Source organism: Meles meles, chromosome 11 (assembly GCF_922984935.1).
Source record: "Meles meles chromosome 11, mMelMel3.1 paternal haplotype, whole genome shotgun sequence".
Lineage (NCBI taxonomy): Eukaryota > Metazoa > Chordata > Mammalia > Carnivora > Mustelidae > Meles > Meles meles.
The window spans coordinates 53,203,141-53,223,724 of record NC_060076.1 but is presented as its reverse complement, the minus strand read 5'-3'; the positions used below and the strand labels follow the sequence as shown (position 1 = coordinate 53,223,724).

The following is a 20,584-nucleotide window of genomic DNA, read 5'->3' as shown; positions in this document are numbered from 1 at the left end:
CCGGGGACCTAGCTCTACTTTCTATTCTTTTTTTTTTTTTTTTTTTTTTTTTTTTTAATTTGACAGGCAGAGATCACAAGCAGGCAGAGAGGCAGGCAGAGAGAGAGGAACAAGCAGGCTCTCCACTGAGCAGAGAGCCTGATGTGGGGCTCGATCCCAGGACCCTGGGATCATGACCTGAGCCGAAGGCAGAGGCTTTAACCCACTGAGCCAAATTAATATCAAGTAAAATTGACTTTTTCTCTGTGGACAGTTCTATAAAACTCAGTACATATATAGATCTGTGTTCCCACCACCGCAAACAGGAAACAGTGCTGCTCCTTCTCTCCCAAATGCTCTCCCGTTACCTCTCCGCTGCCATGCACCCCCCAGCCCCCCACCCCTGCGCCCTAGCCACCCCCTATCTCTTCTCCATGGCCACAGTTGTGTCTTCCAGACAAGGTCATATGAATAGAATCATGAGTGCATCCTTATGTCACAGTTGTTTTATGTATTACATCTACATACATTGAAAACACTATTAGACGATGCTATCATTTTTGTTTTCAAATCACAAAAAAATTAACAGCACAAAAATAACATATTATATTTGCCCATATATTTCTCATTTCTGTTGCCTTTCTTTCTTTCTTGAGGATCCAACTTTCTTTTTGGTATCATTTCCCTTCTTTCGAAGGAATTTCCTTTCCTAGTTCTCTTGGAACACGTATGCTGGACAAAAAAAAAAAAGAGAGAGAGAGAGAATTCCTTCATCTGAGAATGTCTTTAATTCACCTTCATCCCTGAAGAATATTTTTCCTGGACTTAGAATTCTGGGTTGACAGTTCTTTTCTTTCAGCACATTTAAAATATTGTTCTACTTTCTTCTAGCTTTCTTGGTTTCTGATGAAAAAAGTCATCCCAACAGTTCCCTTATATGTAATGCACCATATTTCTCAGTTTTTTTTTCTTTTTTGAGATTTTCTTTTTTTTATTTTTTTAATCTGTAGAATCCAGTAATTTGATTATACTGTGTCTGGGTGTTCATTTCTTTGACTGGATGATGTTTGGATTTAATGAGCCTTTGAATCTGTAGGTTTGTGTCTTTTTGCCAAATTGAGGAAGTTTTCAGCCTTTACTATTTCAGGTACTTTTTCTCTCTGTTATCTTTCTGGAACTTTCCAACCTTGCCTTTTCAGTCTTTGGCCCAGAAAGCTGGTGCTCGGCAGGGACTCTGCTTGCCTCCAGGACCAAAAGGTGGGAGGTGGATGGAAATAAAAGGGGTTTCTCCACTCTTGAGACAGCAGCAGTTATCGGGGTGTGGAGTTTTGGTTCCTGCAGGTTCCCATTGCTGCTGCTGCTCTTGTCACAATTGCCTGGCTTTGAGGAAGGCATTAGAAAATAGAGGGGGAAAAAGAACAGGCAATGCCTCCTATTCTTTGACCATTCATTGTTATCTTCTCCACTTTTTGACCACAGGGCTTCTGGAGATCCCTTCGTCCAGCCTTGGTGCCCACTCATGGGTTCAGATTTTGATTAATTCAGGCCAGCCAAGGCACACTCAAGGGAGAGAAATGACAAAGTAAGGCCATTTGAATCCTGGTCTTCCTTCTCCAAGCTTCTGTTAGACTCTTCGCTTTTCAGAGTCCACAAATAGCTGATCCATGCATTCTATCCTGGTGTGTGATGGGTGCCTCCCTCGCCTAACAGTAAGGCTGGTTTGACTTCGGTATTTAATAAAAGTCTCCATCCCCCAACCTTCACCCCCCCACCAATGCCCCCACAATGCCTTTCTCTACTTATTCTGCTAATGGACGCTGATCCCCTACTAAGTACCAGAAGCTGCAAGCTAGAGAAACAACCCATCTTTAAGGTGTTTACAGCACAGTTTCCACATGGGAACACAGCTCCTGAGTCTCACCCGTGTCCTGGCTTTCCCGCCTATCTACTTAGTCTCACAGATCTATGCAAGGTGAGTGGACTCTGTTGCTTCCTTGAAAAAACAAGTCTGCATGCGAGCCTGAACCAGCCTCACATGTGAGCTTCGTGGGTGAGGCTTGGGGCTTCGGAGAGAGTCATATTTTTCAAACACACAGGTTTGTGGTTTCTGAAAGAACAAAAAGCAGAAGGCATAACATCTTGTGGGATTACTTTCTGCTGAAGACCAACTGAGGCGACATCTGAATATAATCAAATAAGTGTCTTGTTTTCAGCCTGCAAATGACTTTGTGAAACTCTGGAAGGAAATTCTCCACTTAAGAGGAGGAAAAAAAAACAAGAAAAATGGAAATTGAGATCATGAGAAAGAACAAAGATGGGGAATTATGAGAGTGCTTTAAATTGTTAATAGGGCTTATATTTGTAAAATGAATGTCTCTAAAAACACGGAAGTGGCCTGATCATTTAAAATCACCTTACGAAGCACATACCCAAAACCCCTGATAACCTCCAGCTTCAATTGCCTATGCCCACTTTCTGGAGCATTCCAAAGATGTGAAGTTCCTTCATGATGTGCAGAACTTTGGATTCAAAATTATTGAAGACTTTGATATTTTTGTTTTCCTTATAAGCTCTTACATTTGGAAAGAAGTCAAGGTCCAGTCTAACCCCGGAGAATCCCAAGATACGGAACTTGATTTTTGTTTTTCGGGTTTTTTTAAATGGTATCAGCCAAGAAAACAGAAATTGAACTGAAAGTTCAAGGAAAGTAAAAAGGGCAAAGAAAAGGCTGAAGGTGGCATGTCTAAGCAAGAAAGTTGAAGGAGATGCTGCCCCTCGGGAGGAAAAGGTCTGCTGGCCAAGGTAAGTCACAATAAGGCAAGTTGATGAGGACGATCGGAAGCAAATGAAATTCAATGTCATCAAAAACCCAGGCTCAGATAAGGAGAGACTCGAGCAGAGGAGAAACTTCCCCGGGGCTCGGTGGCTAAGGGTGACTGGGGGTTCCTATAGCATTTCATTCATCTGCAAGTCAAGTGTTGCTGATACCCAGTGCAGAGGACAGACTGTTGCACTTTCTGAATTTCTAGTTCCTGATGATGCATTTGAGCTTTATTTTTTACAGTTGTCCTTGTCTTAGTCCTTTACTTTGTTTCCTCCACCGCCCCCCAATCCCGGGTTTAATGGTTTCTAGTTATATATCAACATTTTAAGCCGCATGCCATCCATCAGGCAGCACGTGGCTTCCAAAGGTTAGGGCACGTGGGTCGTGGCGAGCGCCCTGGAAGGACGCGTGCTCCCCTGAACAGCACAGCACACCCTCTCGTAGGATTGGAACGCTGCGGCAGCGCGGGACCGGGGCGCACGCTAGGAATCGAACCAAATGCCTTTTGCAAACAGCAGCTCAATGAGGATTCCTGCCATGAGGCAAAATGCTTGGAAAGTTACGATGCGCTGGCATCACTGGGTTTGGGGTCAGCATGCTGAAACCGGGACTCATTATGTTCCGACCATGCCAACTTGGTGCAATTAGCCGAACACGATAATTTCCCGAAGCCATATGTTGATCTTTAGGGGAGGAGAGGCTTCGTATGCCTGATGGCTCTGAGCTCGGACTGGCGGGGCCCAGCTTCGAGTGCCTGTCTGTAAATCAGGGTAACGCGTGCGCACGGCAATCAAAGGGGAGGAAGGGGAGCCAGAGCCAGCCTGGGCAGAGGCGGAAAACAGAGCCGGGCTGTGTCCTTGTGGACTCTGGAAGTGAGCTGGATTTCTTCCTCTTCCTTTTTTTTCCCCCCACCAAGGAAGGTTTCAGAGAAAGGTCAAGGGACACCACTGTGTTCAAGGCTGTTCCTCCCTCCCCCTGCCCCCCAAATAAAATCAATGGAAGGACCTAGAACACGATAAGTTATGTTCCAGGGCTTCGTGGCCTGTATTCCCACTGGAGACCTATCAGTGTGAACGGGCACTGTTGGGAAATCTCTCCAGCCAGCCGTGTTAATCAATACCTCTGTTCATTATACGTCTCTGATGAATATGGGTAATGATTGGGTGCCCGAGAGTCAGGTGACTAAAAATAACTGCACCTCACTGGGGGTCGATAGATTTTTCCCCCCAGTATTACTTCGGGCAGTTCAATATTCGCCGCCCGCCTCCCCAGCCCCCACCGAGGCTGTCCTCTGTGGTCTTCACTGATAGATCGGCCCTGTCCTCAGAGCAGCTTTATTAAATTCGTAGCACTTCATCTACTGTCATATTGTCAACTGACACGGGGCAAACCAGCAGACGGCCAGCCTTCCGGGGGCTCGGGACAGCCCCTGGCTGTGACCCAGGCAGTTTTGATGAGCTTGATGCCAAGAACTGTCTTCATGGGTGCCTCCTTGCTAAACAGAATGATTTCCACCGTTTAGGAACGTTTAAAACAACATTTTTTTTTTTTTTTTTAAGAAGAAGAATTCTTGCCAATTACAGACGTGTTGTGACAGATGAAAAGATCCTAATTACGCTCGGATTCCCTGCAGGAGCGCATTAATACATCCGTGACATTTAATAACCACATGCGTCAATGGAGGTTGACTTCTCCAAAGTTGTTTAACCTAGCGCTTTTTTGCCCTTACCCCCCAACCCACCCAGGGATGCTCAGGGGAAATCGAGGAGAGAGACCCCCATCAAGGCTCGGTGGCTGGCATCCCCTGCTGCCCTGGGAGGGCCCCTCAGTCTGCAGTGTCTGAGGCTGGCTGGATGGTTGGCTCCTCGCTGTGGGCCTGAGAACAGCCTGACCAGCCCCTTGCTGGCTGGAGGCCCAGGGCCAGGGGTGCTGTAGAGTCGGGGTAGCTCATGTCCCTGGTGATGGGCCAGACGAACTTGGTGTAGTGGGTGGAACAAGTCAGGAAAAGGGGCAAGTCCAGCACTAGGGAGGGAGAACAGAAAAATGCCAGCTTGGAAAGGAGACTCCAAGGAATGGTAGTCTGGGTTAGCCACATGTTTAGCTAAGAAGAGTGTAAGAGGTTGGGGTGATAGTTAATGATGCTAAGTCAAAAGCACCTTCGACATGCTTCTTCCCGTTGTCCCTCAGGCAGGATGACAGGAGGAGGAAATGTCACTGATTAGGACATCGGTCCTTCTGTTAGTTTTATTTCTAGATTATAACAAGCACAATCTGCAGAAAACCACTGCCCAGGGACTATAAACTGAAACACAAGCATTTAGTCTGAAAAAAAATATATAGTCATCATCCTGTTGGCTGCAGTCCACGAATTTCAAAGGGCAGGGGAGGGAAGACAATGTATTTGTAGAAAGCTAAGTGGCCAAGATACCTAAGTTCTTCCTTTGGTCTTTCTTTCCTAACAAGAGCCTGGGCAAAGGACTTTGGGGGAACAGGAATTCTGGGGAGACACAGAAAAGTCATCCCTCCAAGCATGGCTTTGACGAGAAAGACTCTGGGCAATGTTTGCTGGGCTCTGTCAGGACTGGCTAGAATCTTCATAGCTCTGAGTCAGCTTTGCCATCTGAGCAAGAGACGGGTTTGATCTTCCTAAGGAGAGTATTCAATAATACCAGGATTCAGTCCAAACCGGAGATTGACTCTGAGTTATACAACAAGTGTGCTTCAATAGTCTGAATTACCATGTGAGCTGAAGTGTTACTAAGTGTATTTTGTAAAGGTCTATTGGAGTTTGCTGAGGTTTCTTCAAATCAAGAAGGTAAGAAGAGGTCAGTGACTGATAAATCTTTAATATAAAAATTGTACAAGAATTCTGATACAAATTACAAGAGGTATTTGGACAAAATATGAATAAAATTCCATTTACATCCCCAAACCCTTATGCATTTTATGCAAAAGACATACGGTAGACAGTTATAGTACAGAAAATACAACAAAGGAAATAGCAAATAAAAAACTTTTCATTCCCTCAGACTACTAATCAAAACAAAGCAAAACAAAACGAAACAGAAACAAAACCCTCGTTCAAGGTACATACAGTATTTCTGAAACTACCGACGTCACGAGTATTACATCGGGGGGTGCGAGCCATCCCTGTCCCTTGGTGCAGCTGCCGTGTGGAGCACAGACTTTGGCTCTGTGACAGGCTTTAGCAGAAAAGACTAGTTCGATGCAGATGAGAACAACGTAAACGAGGAAAGCAATGACCCCCAAACTCTGGGGCAGGGAGAGGACCTATCTTGGTGAAAATTCCTTTTCCTCAAGATATTTCGATTCCCTTTGGTCACTTTTGCTGTCAAATATGCAGGTCAAGCTGAATGTTTTTGTTATCGAGACACACTGGTGGGACTGGGGTGAAGTAGAAAGTTATGTGTTCTCCCAACTGTGTGAGGGATCTTGCTAGCTCTTGAAGGACTAGCCCTTGATCCGCAGGGGAGAACAGAGAGCTTTCCTTCCCAGAGCCTCAACTTGCCTCCAGCTTTGAGGAAGGGCCCAGGTGGCCTCAGACCGACATCTCCCCCTGGTTCCTAGACCTTCGTTGACTCTCTGACCTCCGTGTAACTACAGTTACCTCTCCTGCACTTTTTTTTTTTTTTTTTTTTTTTTTTTTTTACTGGCACTGTTAGGAAAATGGTAACATTTCTCTGCAGGGCAGCTGAACCAAAGTTTGCACGGGAAAGCGAGTGCACCATATATTATAAATCTTAGATAGTCATATCAGGTTAATACATAATACTAGAACATCTCATTCACTTAATTCATGTTATGTAAACCCTGGACAGGGTAGAACACACACATGTTTCCAAAGTGATCAAAATCGGGATGAGGGAGGGAGTGTTCTACCTTCTTGCTTCAGAAAAGATTTTTTTTAAGGGGGTGGGTGAGATGGGAAGGAGAGCAAAGGGCAGGAGTGGAAAGATAATGGAAAAGTCAGGGGAGATTAAGATAGGCAATGAAAGGAATGGATTACTCTGTACAGAGACATGCAAAAACGCTCCAAATTGAGTACTAGATGAAAAAAAAATAAACAATCAACCTTGGTTTATACATCTCAAGTGAACCTATTAACTCAGCGCATTATACCTCGTGAATCAATGCTTCTCCGCTACCGCACTGATTCTCAGGCGGGGCAGGGGAGCCTTCGTCTCCCAGCGCGGAAAAGTGGCAGCTGGGCTCCCACTGAGACCCGGCCTGGTCAGCTCACCTTGCACTGGGACTACCAAGATGCCTGGGGTTTTCTCTCCTTCTTTTGGAAAACACTGGCCGGGCCAGGTGAGAGGGGCTTTCCCACATTCCCAGGGGCTCCCTAGAGTCCCCTCTCAGTCCTCGGGTCCCGCAGCGGAAGTGGGCAGGGCCGGTTAATAATGGATTGATTCGCCGTCTTCGTTGTGCATTATTTCAACATCACATTTGGCAACAGAAGCCTTATAAAGTCTTGGTATAGCACTTAGATACTCTCTCTCTTCAAGAAATATATTTTTATACTATCTACTTCTCTCCATTTTTTGTTAAAATACCTTTTTCTGCTCTTCCTTCCTTTCAAAGATTCTTTTTCTTTTTAAATGAAACTTAAGGAAAAAAGCATTAAAACAAACAAACAAACATTGGAAATGTCCTCAAGCATCCCTGTTAATTCAAGGAGGAAAGCTAATATTAGTTAGCAGGTTCTGTGCAATTTTGGCAACTGAGTTTTTAATTCATTTAAGATTCTATTAAGATGTTTGATAAATGATTGTAATATATACATACTGGGGGAATTTAAACAACATGAAGCCAACTGCTTTTTCTCTGACCCCAAGAATCCTTGCTCAAAGTGCTTCTCTCCCCAGTCCTCGGACTGGCTAATGAAATTATTTCGCACAAAGTTGTCAACAAAAACCTGTTAAGCTTTCTATCTCTAAGTCTCCTGCTTTTCTTCCTCCAAAAGTACACATCAGAGATGACACCTGCATGCATCTCATTCGGTTGACAAGTGTATTTGCCATGTGACTGTTCACAGCGGGGGTCAACAATTTCTGTCAGATCCGCTGCCAGAGGGTGGGGAGGAGGCACGGAGTCCCCTGGTTCCGTGAGGACCTACAGATCCATCTTGGGCTTCACTTAGTCACTGACTAGCCACTTTCCAACCACCGTTTAGCAGTTCAAAAGAGTCCACTATACAAGAACAGCAGCCACTACTTACATGTGATTTGGGCTCAAGGTATTTTGGAATACAACATTTCCATCTGTTCCTCCTTTGTCCCTTCTGTCCTCCTCGTCACTTGTCTTTGTAAAGCTCACTACACTTACAGTTATCAAAATCCTCCCCAAGTGGAGAATTTACTTCTTACATTTAGGGTAGTTCCTGTTTTGGTGATTAAAGTAAGAAGCCCCATCACCTCTCCCACCCCCCGCTTTTTTGGGATTGTCAGTGCAGTTTCACAAATCGACGGTGAAGCTGTCACGTTACGCTGTGGATGCAGAGGTGGTCATTTCAAGGTACCTGTGTGAATTTAGACCAGAGCAAAAACAACTCTTTACCACCATGCACAACCAACTTGTCTCCAACATATGCACTTTGCAAAGGGAAAGGAAAATATTATAATGCCTTCATTCCTGAATATGGGGTGATCTCATTATGCCACTGACTTGTGGGAAATTTTGTTCTAATTCCGGGGGCCACATCCAGTACTCCTAAAATGAGTGGGCATGGAATTGCAATACTTAGTTTCTAAAGATGCAAAGAATGCTGTCACAGGGTCTCTCTACTGACCCTTTAAGGAGTCATCTTGTTACTGTCCATTTAATAGCTGGAGAGGGCATCGGAGAGGCAGCCTCGGGCTTACCAAAGTAGCTTAGTAGCTGTGTGTGTGTCGGGGGGGGGGGGATGCACTTGTGTGTTGGGAGGAGAGGGAGAGAAGCAAGAAGGAAGAGGAAGAGGGGAGGGAGAGAGGGAGAGATGGAGAGGGAAGGAGAAAGACAGAGAGGGAGAATTGTGAATGTGTGTGTACATCAGGGAACTCAGTGGGAAAGCCGAGCCCTTGTACTCCATTTCCCCCTCACAAGGGATAAACAGGCAATTACGCATCCTTTTATATTTGATGGCCAAGTGCTGAACTGGAAAGCACACTATTAGTTTGTGTCCCTTCAGGGCCAGGGCAATAAGTAGCCAGGAGAGCCGGGGCTGAGGCGGAGAGGGTGTTGTCTGCTGTTAGTGTGACAGTCTTGTCAGCAGCATTCACATTACTGGAAGGTAATAAAGTGACAAGTAAGTTATTAGAAAGATATGAGGTGAAATTGAACTGAAGCTTCTCACTGCTCAGCCCCAGCTTTTTCCTTTCCTCTTTTGTAATGGTCCACTATTTGTTACAAACTGAGCCTTGTCTTGATATTCTATATAAAAAAGATTTTTTTTTTTGCAGTAAAGGTCAAATGAATTTACAATAACACTTTAGAAAAGAATAAGGGTAGTTTTATAACAACGATAGGATGATGTTTCAAAAATATATCTAGCATTATAATGAATGATAATGCTGATCCAATTCAGTGTACTTGTAAAAAAAGGCTTGTTTTTTAAAAACCCCATCATTAGGCATTTGGAATTTTCAGCAGATGCCAAAAGACAGTATCTGATGTCCAGTTATTGCCACATGACCGCAAGCATCATCTTAGGCAAGATGTGGAAAGGGGGATGACAGAAGGATACAAGGGTGGGTGGGTGTTTGGGCCGGAGTGATTGTAGACTAATTCACCCGTTGGTCTTACAGACGGATTTATAAACACTAATTCCAAGTTACCATTTATGGGGAGGAACTCTCCAACTACAGGGAACAGGGAAATGAGTCCGAGACACATCAGATATGATCTTAATTCTAACACATGCTTTCGCTTTGCAGGAAAACATGAAAACAGAAGAGTTACTTTTATGCTTCACAGGGAGGTAAATGAGCTCACATTTTGAGCAAGAAGTCTAGCCAAGTGGCATTACAATCATGGCTATAGGGGCAAGCAAAAGTCATGATGCAGAAAATACATTTAAGAGCCCAGTTTGACCACCAGCCTTTTCTAGAACCTAGGCGACCCACCACATCTCTTTGCTTCCCTAAGGGACTCCACCATCATTTCCCACCTGCAAAACAAAACCAAAAGCAAAGAAAAAGCCCTCACGGTTGCCCTTGTTGGCTATTCTGACCCATAAGGAACCTGTATTTCCACACAGCTGTCTTTGCTTTCCCCTGTTACTCAGACTGGGGTGCCGCGGTGCACCTGGTCATAGGGAGCTCTGTGGGGGCGGTGCATCATATGCTCTCACCACTGCTAGGCACAAGTGTACCAGACCTTCCTTTTGCACAAACACTTTGGGTTCATTCACCATTTTCCTTTCTCGCTACCCCAAACCAGGGCAGGTACCAATCCCCTACTTGGTACCCCTTACTCTGCTTTTGGAAAAACTCATTCCCTCCAGTCTTTTTGGCACCTGCCTTTTATCGCCCTCCTTACCACACTTAGACCATACCCATTAAAAGACAAAGCATGGGAGGGAGAGGCAAGATCCTCTAACTTAAATATTCTGAGTTTTTAATGAATAAAATTTATTGTAATTGTTTAGAAGTTAAGGAGTGTGTACGGGGGATAAAAGAAAATTACTTCTGCATGGTTTGTTTCTTTGATAGCAGATGTGGTGGGTCTTATTACAGCTGAGTTTTATTTACTGTTAGTCAATCGAATCCAACGCTAACAGACCGAGCACAAGTTAGGACTGCTCAGGTCAACTGTTAGCAGTTAGCAGCATGTCCACCCCAAGCTGGTTCCCGGCTTATGTTTTAATTGCCAATGGCCTCCATTCTCATTTGCTTGGTACACATCTGGGGTGTGTACCTAGGAAGGGGAACAAAAGGTCACTTTTTATTTGGTGGGAATCTAGTGCTTGGTTTCTCCTGAGTAAAACGGGGAGAACGCCTCTGGAATAACAGCCTATTCTTAGTATATTCAAAGTTTTTGTTTGTTTGTTTTTGTTTTAAGAGCAATGTATACAGTAACAGGGCTGTTAACCAGGGAAGTGTCTTTCTCTTCTTACTAGAAGGGCCTGGAAATTCATGACCAAAGAAATCACACTACAAGGACAGTGGCACCATTGTGCTAAAAATGTTTTCAAAAAAGATGTTATTCACGTCGAGAAAGAAAACATTAATACCTCCAAACCTTTAAAAGGCCTCAGGCTGCACTGGACAGCTAGACCAGGATCCTGAGAAGCATTACATTGCGCTGACTTATCTCCATACAATTAATAGCAGAACAAAGAGGGTCGAGCTTCTTAATCCCATTTTTAAGACCAAATTACGCATCATCTACCCCTCCTCTTGCTCTTTGCCGTCGCCTCCGCAGCGTGCAGACGTTCCCTAAAGCAGACTCAGCCTTTATGATATGTACAAACATAGTTTAAAATGATCAAAACATTAAGTTTCGACATCAGCTAGTGAACATGCACATTAATAATACTGCCTCATTTTCTACCTGTGACAAAACCGTGGTTAAAATCAATCAAATGGGGGAGAGCTGCTTGGATGAAAATCTGCATTGCCCTTCCTTTTCAGCCAGCACAGAATGGATGCAGCTCGAGAGAAACCGTTTCACCATAAAAAACTCCTATGAAAAAACAAACAAGTAGAAAACGGACAGAGACGAAGGGCCCAGTGATTAAAATGCTGATCTCTTTTCCCTTCCCATTTGCAAGTAAGCCTTGGGATCACTGTCCCAACTAGATGTACATTTAAGTCAAAACATTGCGCTCAGGCACACACCCAAGAACAAGCAACACTCTGGGACGGAAGCCCTGTGCAATCCTTAATGTTACGTGCTAAATCCAGGTGCTGCTTTGCTTCCATCCACTCCCCCGGTCCCTTTTAAGCAAATGGGCTTTATACTAGACAGTGTTTTTCACCCATTTAGAAGGCCGCCATAACATTTGGGCACTTGAGGCACAAAAGCAGTAGCAAACAGGGGAGACACTTAAAAACAAGAGCCAGTTGTCCAGGACTCATGGCCGTTTCTCTGACAAATCTCAGGCGAACACATTCACGTTTCTGAGCAAGGGGAATTCTACTTCGAGAATCTCATTACTTCCGGGCTGTTCTAACTGGCTATTCACATTAGCCGGGTTTGTGGCAAGTAACAAACATTTGTTCTAAGCCCGGTTCATGTGCTGATGTGACCTGCTGACAGCTATGTAATTCACTCACGAGGGCTATTTGACCTTTTAGTTGACATTAAATTAAACAGACTAAACATTGATTCTGTACAAGATGAGTTCTAATAGCTCAGCCAAGAGTATAACTTTTAAATATCACTGAAATAAAAGTGTGTTAATTTTCATAAAACTAGGTGTAATTCAGTCTATCATAATCCAAAAGCTAGTGTCTCCCTAATCTCTTCTTGGAATACTAAAAAATATTTTTTTCCACCCTTTTGACTCGAATCATTTGGTAGTGGGGCAACAGCGCAACACAGAGAATGCTAAGAGGACGAAAATGTTTGCAAACAAACTTTCATTATTCTAGTTCAATTTTTCACAAACATACTGTACATAGTCTTATATGGTATAAAACAAAGGAAAACATCTCTGTCTATTCAATTTAACACAACACCAAAATAAAGCAATTAAGACTTTGGGAAATTCAAAGGTACAAGAAAACAAAAATGGTTATTACTAATTCCTCAGCTTTTTACCGTAAACATTTGTCACTTAACAGACATAGTGTTTGATATGGTTTCTTTTGTACTGTGAATACTTTTGGTTTTTCCTCACTGGAGAACAAACGAATTAAACGAACCCCATAGTATCCTCTGAAGGAGATGAAAAGATGAAGCTTCTAGACAAGTCTAGCTTATCTTGAAGAATCTATTGTTTCTGAAATTTTTACAAATAAAAATACTGAATCCTCAACTAATGATGCTTATTTTTGGAAACAATAAATACTGTGAGGTACAATAAATCCTACAGGAATAATAACAACAACAGAAACATATTAACAGTTTCCTTTGGCAAATTTAACGGAAGTGAATGCTGATGTGAACATAGAAAAAATAATTACAAAACAAATGAAAAATGGAAACAACATGCAAAGTTCAAACAAAGGGGGTACTTCCAACCTTGAGACCGATGAGAGAAATGTTTGAGGCCATTAAATGCATAAAAGAAATACATTATCTTTAAATTATTGTGTACTGTTAGACAAAATATTCCTTGTTTATCTGTCTTTCCCCCCTCCACTTTAAAAAAAAAAAAAAAGACAACAAAACACAGTCTGCAATGCACATCCTAATGGTTTTGGCTGCAGACTGAACTTGAGTAAATATCATCATTTAGTCAGTATGTTGTGGTAGCTGAGGGCTGCCCATGTGGTTAACCAGCTCAGGCAACATGTGTAAACATCGGAAACAAAACAAAACAAAACAAAAAAGGTTTGGAGAATTGTCTCCCCTTCTTTCTCACTCTCAATTGCTGGGTTTCAGGCTTGCTTTCATTTCTCTCTGACAAATCATGTGGGGAAACACAAAACACTCAACAGTGAGAGATCCTATTTTAAACCCCCCTTCGTCTGGCTTTTCAGAAAGGAGTGTTGCTCAATTCAAGTTCAGCACATGTTTTCAAAGCTTCCGAGTAACTGCCGCTGTGAAATGTCTTTTGATTTTGTCTATCAACCGGGCCTGAATCATAGGACGACTGCCTAACTTGCAAAAAATTAGACAGCCATACAACAGACCAACCCAGTGCAGACTTACTTCTTTCTTTTTAAAGGAGAAGGGTTAGGTCCTTGGAAATGAGTGTTCAACACTTTTACTATTTTCAGCTTTGTTCCATAGTGAGTAATTTGGGCTTTTGTATCCTGAAATATTATCCTGCCTCTGAAGAGTAAATGCCTTGGCTGTTTCACACCACATAATTTTGTTTTCCTTTTATGTAACTTAACATATAAGCAAGAAGGATGCAATGTGGATTCTAATAACATTCGGCACTTGAAAGAATCACCAAGTGTTCTTTTTTTAAAGCGGTTTTCTGGTGGCCGACAAATTGGCCTGTGGTTATGTCGAGTGACTAATTGTATTTTCTTTTCTGGAAACTTGTGCAAAGTTGGCAGTTTTGTGTTAACACTAATACTTTTGTTTGGCATTTGTGCCCTATACTGACCAGACCATTTTTATACAAGTGAATTTTTGTAAAAAGACACTTACTTGAAGTATGGCAATAGTTTAAGGATAAAAAAAGAAGCATGGATATTACACATCCCCTTGTAGTGTATGAAAAAAGTGCATGACTGGATTTATGTACCAGTACAGGACGTTTAAAAATCCGATCTGTGCCGTAAAGCATGCCAGCACCTCTTTACCACTATATCTAGCAGGTAGTAAAAACAAGACCATGGTTTTTCTTTAAAAAAAAAAAAAATGTGCATTAATGCTAACATAAATGAATGGAGCTAGCCAGCAAACTATTTTTCTCCTGCATATCTAACAGCTGGATGTAACTGTAAAAATTAAACAAAAGAGTTAAACAACCATCAATACAATTGCTTTACATCATTGGCCTCTCAAGGCTAAATATTTACAGGTGTATCTGCCATGCTTTAATTGAAGATGCTCTCAAAACCTTAAAGTTCACAAAAGACAACTGTAAGAAGTTCCTTTTTTGTTGCTTTTTTCTTTTTTTTCCCCTTTATTTATTTCTTTGCAGGCAACAGTCATGGGTACAACAAATTGTCCCTCTGGAGAGGACCGAGAATTCTTATTCTTTCAGAATTTGGGCTAGTTGCACACTTTGTGTGTGTGTGTGTGTGTGTGTTTTAAGGGTACTCTGTTTTCACTCCCAAATTAAAGTTTCCACCCCTTTCCCCAAACTATAAAGGAAAAAGGAAACAATTTCAAAAGCACCTAGTGTTTATCTTTTTATATCTAAAGAAAAGATGCGCGTGTGTATGTAGACACGGAGGCGTACATGTGTACACACACACACATACACACACACCCAAGTACACAAGCACACACTGACTATGGCAGTTCCAATATGTAGGCCATCTGGTGAGAGCTGGCATCTGTAGTGTCCGTTCTGAGCCTAATCTACTGAAGTGAAGGGAATGTTTTTGTGGAGATTTGGGTTCTGACTGTGCCGGTTTCGGCTTCGCACAGAGGAAAACATCATATTGCAACCGGGGACTTTGCACTTGTGCATTTCTCGCAAATGCACAGTTTTGTAGTGCACTCTCAAAGTCCCCTTGTTGCTGTACATTTTGTGGCAAATGTTGCACATGATCCCACCATTGCTCCCGGACAAGCTGTTGAACATCAGAGATCCTGGAACTTCGGCCCCTAAACTGCCAGGGAGGGCAGGGGCCTCGGCCTTGTGTGCGGACTCCCCACTGTCACTCGCCCCGTCAATGTCGTCGAGAAGAATCCCCTCGTCGCTGCCCGCGTCGGATTCTCGGGAGGAATGGATGCTGCTGCTGGACTGCAGGCTGGAGGTGGTGCTCAGGTCAAGGACCATGTAGTCCTCTGCCATGCCTCTCCCGTACCCATTCAGGTGGGAGTCTTCAGTCCCTGCAGGAGAGGAGGCATCTTCCCTGACATCGAGCCCCAAGGGGTGCTGGGCACCATAGATCTTCATCAAAAATTCATCCCGGAGGTCCTTGCTAAGGGAGGGCTGCGCTGAGTCCAGGCCCATGTCATCGAGTTCTTTGGTCAACAGTTTGCGATGCAGATTTATGTTGGCACTGTGTCTAGGAAAACAAGAGGGAAGGGGGGGGGGAGGTGCACAGGGAGTGGGGAGGGGTGAGAAAAAGAAGAACATTTTAAAATTGATTCAGCTTCCACCAGGCATCAAATAAGCACATTCACTGCTAATTACACCATTATAAAAGCAAACATTTCCCTACATTCTCAGGATTTGGGAATAAGTGGTGGTAGGGAGTGCAATAAGGGGAGCCTTTCATTAACGTAATTCTTAGAAGAGTACAATTCCTCGATGGTAGGATGAATGCAAACCCATGCACCTTTTTCTCAATGACACTCTTAGCTTTACTGGGTAGCAGCACCAGCTGCAGAGAATCTCACAGCAGAGATTTCAGAATATATATTAAATAGGGCAAAAGAATGGAAACATGCTGCTTATCTAAACTGAGTAATTTGAATTTACACCTGAAAAAAAAACAAAACAAAACAAAAAACCCAAAAACCGAGCCTCTTTTAACTACAGTGCTTCATTTAGAGGTATAAAAAAGATCAATTTTTGAAAAAAGTAAATGGTCTAGAAAATTTCAATTTAACTTTAAAACATAATGACATCTTCCCCCCTCATCTGTCTCTATTTCATGTTTTAGGAAGGAAAAAATTTAGTTTTATAGATTAACAATTTGAAATAGGGTTGCAGACTGTATCATACATCCCTTTCCTCAGAATAATTTGGGATCTCAACTAATCTACTAGTAAACTGTGCTTCATTTTCACATTTTACTGTTGAAAATGCTTTCGAGTAATTCAACCTTTAAAATGTGATCCTTTAAAACAAAGCCTGAAAAACATAAATTGTTTTTTAAAACAAAACCCAACCACCCTTTAAAAAAAATCACACTAAGCAACAGAAAAAAACCAAAAGGACTAAAAAGAAAAGGATACACACAATAAATACCCCCCAAATCAAGCACAATATATGGTCCCCCTATTTTAACAACTGGAATCTGTACTTCTTGGACAAGCAAAACTTTTACTCTACTAAGTGCTTTGCTTGTGTAAAAACAAAAAGAGAAACAAAGATAGGATTTGTCCCACAGCATCCATAGGGATGTCATGATTTACAAAGCCTGATATGTTATTATCTGTCTGAAAACATTGCCTTTGTATTTACATCCCCCATTTATTTTTAAAGTGCCCTTGGGCATATACCTCTCTCCACCTGCAAAGGCTCACATATTTGACAAGCACCTAAATTGGAGGCTACCCTTCCAAAAAATAAACCAATAAATAAATACACAGATACATAAAAGCTTCTCGATAATGGCAGAAGCTCTACATCTTTTAGAAGTAACTGTGATAATAGAAATGACCTAGAATGGCCAGTATAATATTCAACAGACCTCCTGATTATAATTAAAACATATGCAGGACCAAAATGAGTCACTCCATTTTGTGACAAGCATGGCAAATTTCTTAGAGATGGTTGAGAGGTATGTGCCTCAGAGACAAGAAAGGTAGGAAAAGGCTTCTCCACCTTTCCACACAAGACAATATATAGCACTCCGGGTGTTAAGGGGTAGAGGGGAGCAGCCCTCTCCACACTGCACTTAGGAAGGCTGAGCTTACCTTGTGATAATAAGATCAGCTTTCTAATCTTTTGCTAAATCGATCACAAAAGAAAGCAAGAATGAGAGACAGAGAGAGAGAGAAAGAGAGAGAAAGAGAGAGAGAGAGAGAAAACAAATTCACATTCTAGACATCTGGTTTAAAAAAAATTTAAACAATAAAATAGGGATTTCAAATGTTCTGATCACAAAATCATTTTCTGTCATTAAGCGATCATCTCATATGCTGTCTTGATGATTTTCAGATCGGCTGTATAATCCAAAAATCATGAATCGAATTAAGATAAACCAAATTCACAGCATCATTATCATCCATAAATGAGTTCTACACAGATGCATGCGGGGCGGGGAGTGGGGGGAGTATGCGAGTGATAAACAGAAGCTGTCCCCACGGTCCCTGCTCTGACACTGTTGCTCCCCGTGTCCTGGGTGTCAGATGGCAGATGACTCCAAGTGCAGGTTGCCAAGCAGAGTGCAGGAAACACCTACTGTGCGGTCTCCACCCTGACGCGCGGGTGTGACGCCCCCACACTTATCATAAGGATGTGGAAACAGAGTTACACCGCGTCCTATGACTCTATCGATAAAACAAACTGCCAACCGTAAGTAGCCCACAAAAGCCTACCCCTCTGTTTATTATTTTTAACACCCTCCCCACTTTCTTAATTTCACAAGCACACATTTTGTGACGACTGTAATCTAGAACTCCGTTGCTTCTCACACATCTGCAGTTACCACTTCCTAGATTCACTGCTGAGAAAACAGCAGCCAGACACACAGCAGTCACATCCAGACACACTGAATAAGGAAGAATAAATTAACATTGACAAGAGGACACACGGATCACCCAGATGGACACTTCTTTCCTAAGATGACTTGTGAAATTACACATCTCTACTGATATGTTACCAGGAAGAGATGTTTCTCTTCATTTCTCACTTACAGCAACAGCAATCTGTAATCTAATTAGATGATGTACCAGCCCTCAGTATCTGTCAACCAAACGATGTGCAGAAATGTGTAGACCAGCTCTGGCACTCTGTTCAACAGTGTCCCTTTTCCGCTGTCAGCAGTACTGTTGGCCTCTGCTAATATAATTACATTGACTTTTATTCAATTAACTGCCATCCCTTGCTTTTAAAAAAAAGGCTATTTTATCAATTGATTCAGGTGTAATGCAATAATAAAGATGAACTCATGGCAGTGCATTAGCTCTGCTGTTCATAACTTCAGTACAAGGGTTCATTCATGGTAGTCGATTTCCATTATGCAACCACAGTTCCAGAGAATTGATTCTTTTATGCTCATTTCTTAATCTATTTCATTTTTGTTTAATAATCCTCCTAAATACCATATGCAAAACACTTGAAGTGGGGATGGGAAGAACAGGTTGTGGAAAGTCTGCTCATTCACCCTCGTGATAGCAGGCTTGGGAGATTTTCTAACAAACTCACACAGTAATGTTTGGGGGGTAAGAGGAAAAGCGAGAGGAGGAGAGAAAGAAGACAGAGTCTTTACAGAGTACTGATCCTGTTCCTCAAGAGGTTAGGTTCAGCCTCTACAGAGCAGACAGAAGGCAGCACTTGATCTTAACAAAGACCAATTGCCGGACTCTGGAATCAGTCGATCCAAACCATTAGTTGTCATAAAACACTGTCCTCATGAGGAGATACAAAGACCTAGGGTTAATAGCAATTTATAAGTTCATTTGGATCAGCAAAATTAAAGAGGTAAAAAGAAATGGAAGATGGAAGAGACACAGAAAGAACTCATGCCTACTGTCCATCAGATGGAGAGAAGAGGACTCTAAAATGGGAGGAAGGCCAGAGAGTGCTGGAAATTGGAGAAAGAGCCCTCACAGAGGAAGCAGTGTTGCAGATATATGTAGTAAGTGGAAGGAGCAATCTATGAAGGAACCCAATTTTGAGTTCTCCAGAGACAGAAGGTTTTCCTAGAAATGGACTTACTATGAATATTTATCTCTAGAAGAGAGAAATAATCATTAGCAAAAATCTAGATTATATTCAAACTTATTATATGATACAAGATCATACACATCACGAAAGCTCTTTCTACTTGCTTTGATACTTGCTGCCGATACGCAGATGTATATTCCTCTCATGGAAAAAAAAAGACTGGGATGGAGAGAGAAGATGAGTTCCTAGGCGGGTAAGGATCTGGTCTTAATAGGGATCTGGTATTAATGAGTACAGACAGTACTACTCACTAAGGGAGGAGTCCAAAATGTAGCCCCAAGATGGTCACTTTCAAGACTTACAAACTAAATTTCATTCAACCTCCAGCCTCTCCTGCAGTAAAGTAGAACACTTTGCACATAGGAGATACTTGAAAGTACGTTTTTTTGCCTTCTATCAAAATATGCATGAGTCGTAAAGAAGCTTCTCCCAAAATACACTGTAGAAGAGAAAACAATGATCCCAAGATTGGAACCATGACAGAATATTTAAGAAAAGGCAGTGGTAATACAGCAAAGGGTAATTCTGGCCCTATTAATACCCTAGTGTGTACACAGAAACACTATACAGATTAAGGCATGACACAGTCCTGTAACTTGGGCTTGCTTGGAATTATGACTACTTTCTCTGAGCCTCTGTACTCTTTCCTACACCCTCCACACTGTGAGTTTACAAAATGCCTTTTGAAAACTAAGATTATCCTTAAGAGCAAAAAGTAAGGACGCCTTGGGTAGGAGAAGTCACGAAACCAAACAACACTTTGTAATGCTGAGTGGAAGTACTCTTACTGGACTAAAGTGGACCACCATTCTTTTTCTGTTTCTTTAATAAAAATTTTACTTATGTCAATTATATCTCGATTAAAAAAATAAAGAAAACTTTACTATGCATCCACAGAAGACATCAAATTAATCAAACACAGCTAAGTAAATACATAAATACAAAGTGAGAGAAAATAAGAGAGAAAAAGAAGTCTTGCTGGGCACTTCTTTTCATGTCTCTCTTGTTCCAATGCCCAGTTCAACTAATACAATGTTTGACTTGTAAAAATTAAAGTTAAAACATTTAAAAGAAAAAGTGTTTCAAGGTTTTAACTTTGACTTTGATATATAGGGAAGGAACTTTTTTTTTTAAGGAAAAATTTCATGTTCAAATTAGAAAATCAGAATGTAGTAGTCAAAATGGTGAATGGTGAATCAGACCATAGGTTACATGAGAAGTTCAATGTCTAAATCTTAATTCTTTATCAGTTTTGAACCATTCTAAACTCAGTGAAACAAAATACTTGATAAATAATTAAAATATCTCAGGCAAAATAGAATTGAGGCTCCATACTGGACTAATTTTTGTCTTTATTTTCTTATCTTTGCCATTCAACACACACACACACACACACATCCCTCAAATTACACTGTCCAGAA

General features: G+C 42.0%; 1 protein-coding gene across 3 annotated transcripts in view; it reads right to left on the bottom strand.

Moving 5' to 3' along the window:
- Positions 1-10,652: 10,652 nt before the first annotated feature.
- The window catches only part of BNC2 (basonuclin 2), a 430,229-nt gene continuing 420,297 nt past the window's right edge, over positions 10,653-20,584 (bottom strand). For all 3 annotated transcript variants that reach the window (XM_046023703.1, XM_046023704.1, XM_046023705.1), the window contains one exon: positions 10,653-15,609. In XM_046023703.1, coding sequence (XP_045879659.1) covers positions 14,949-15,609 — 661 coding nt within the window. In that variant the 3' untranslated portion in view covers positions 10,653-14,948. The remainder of the gene's footprint in view (positions 15,610-20,584) is intronic.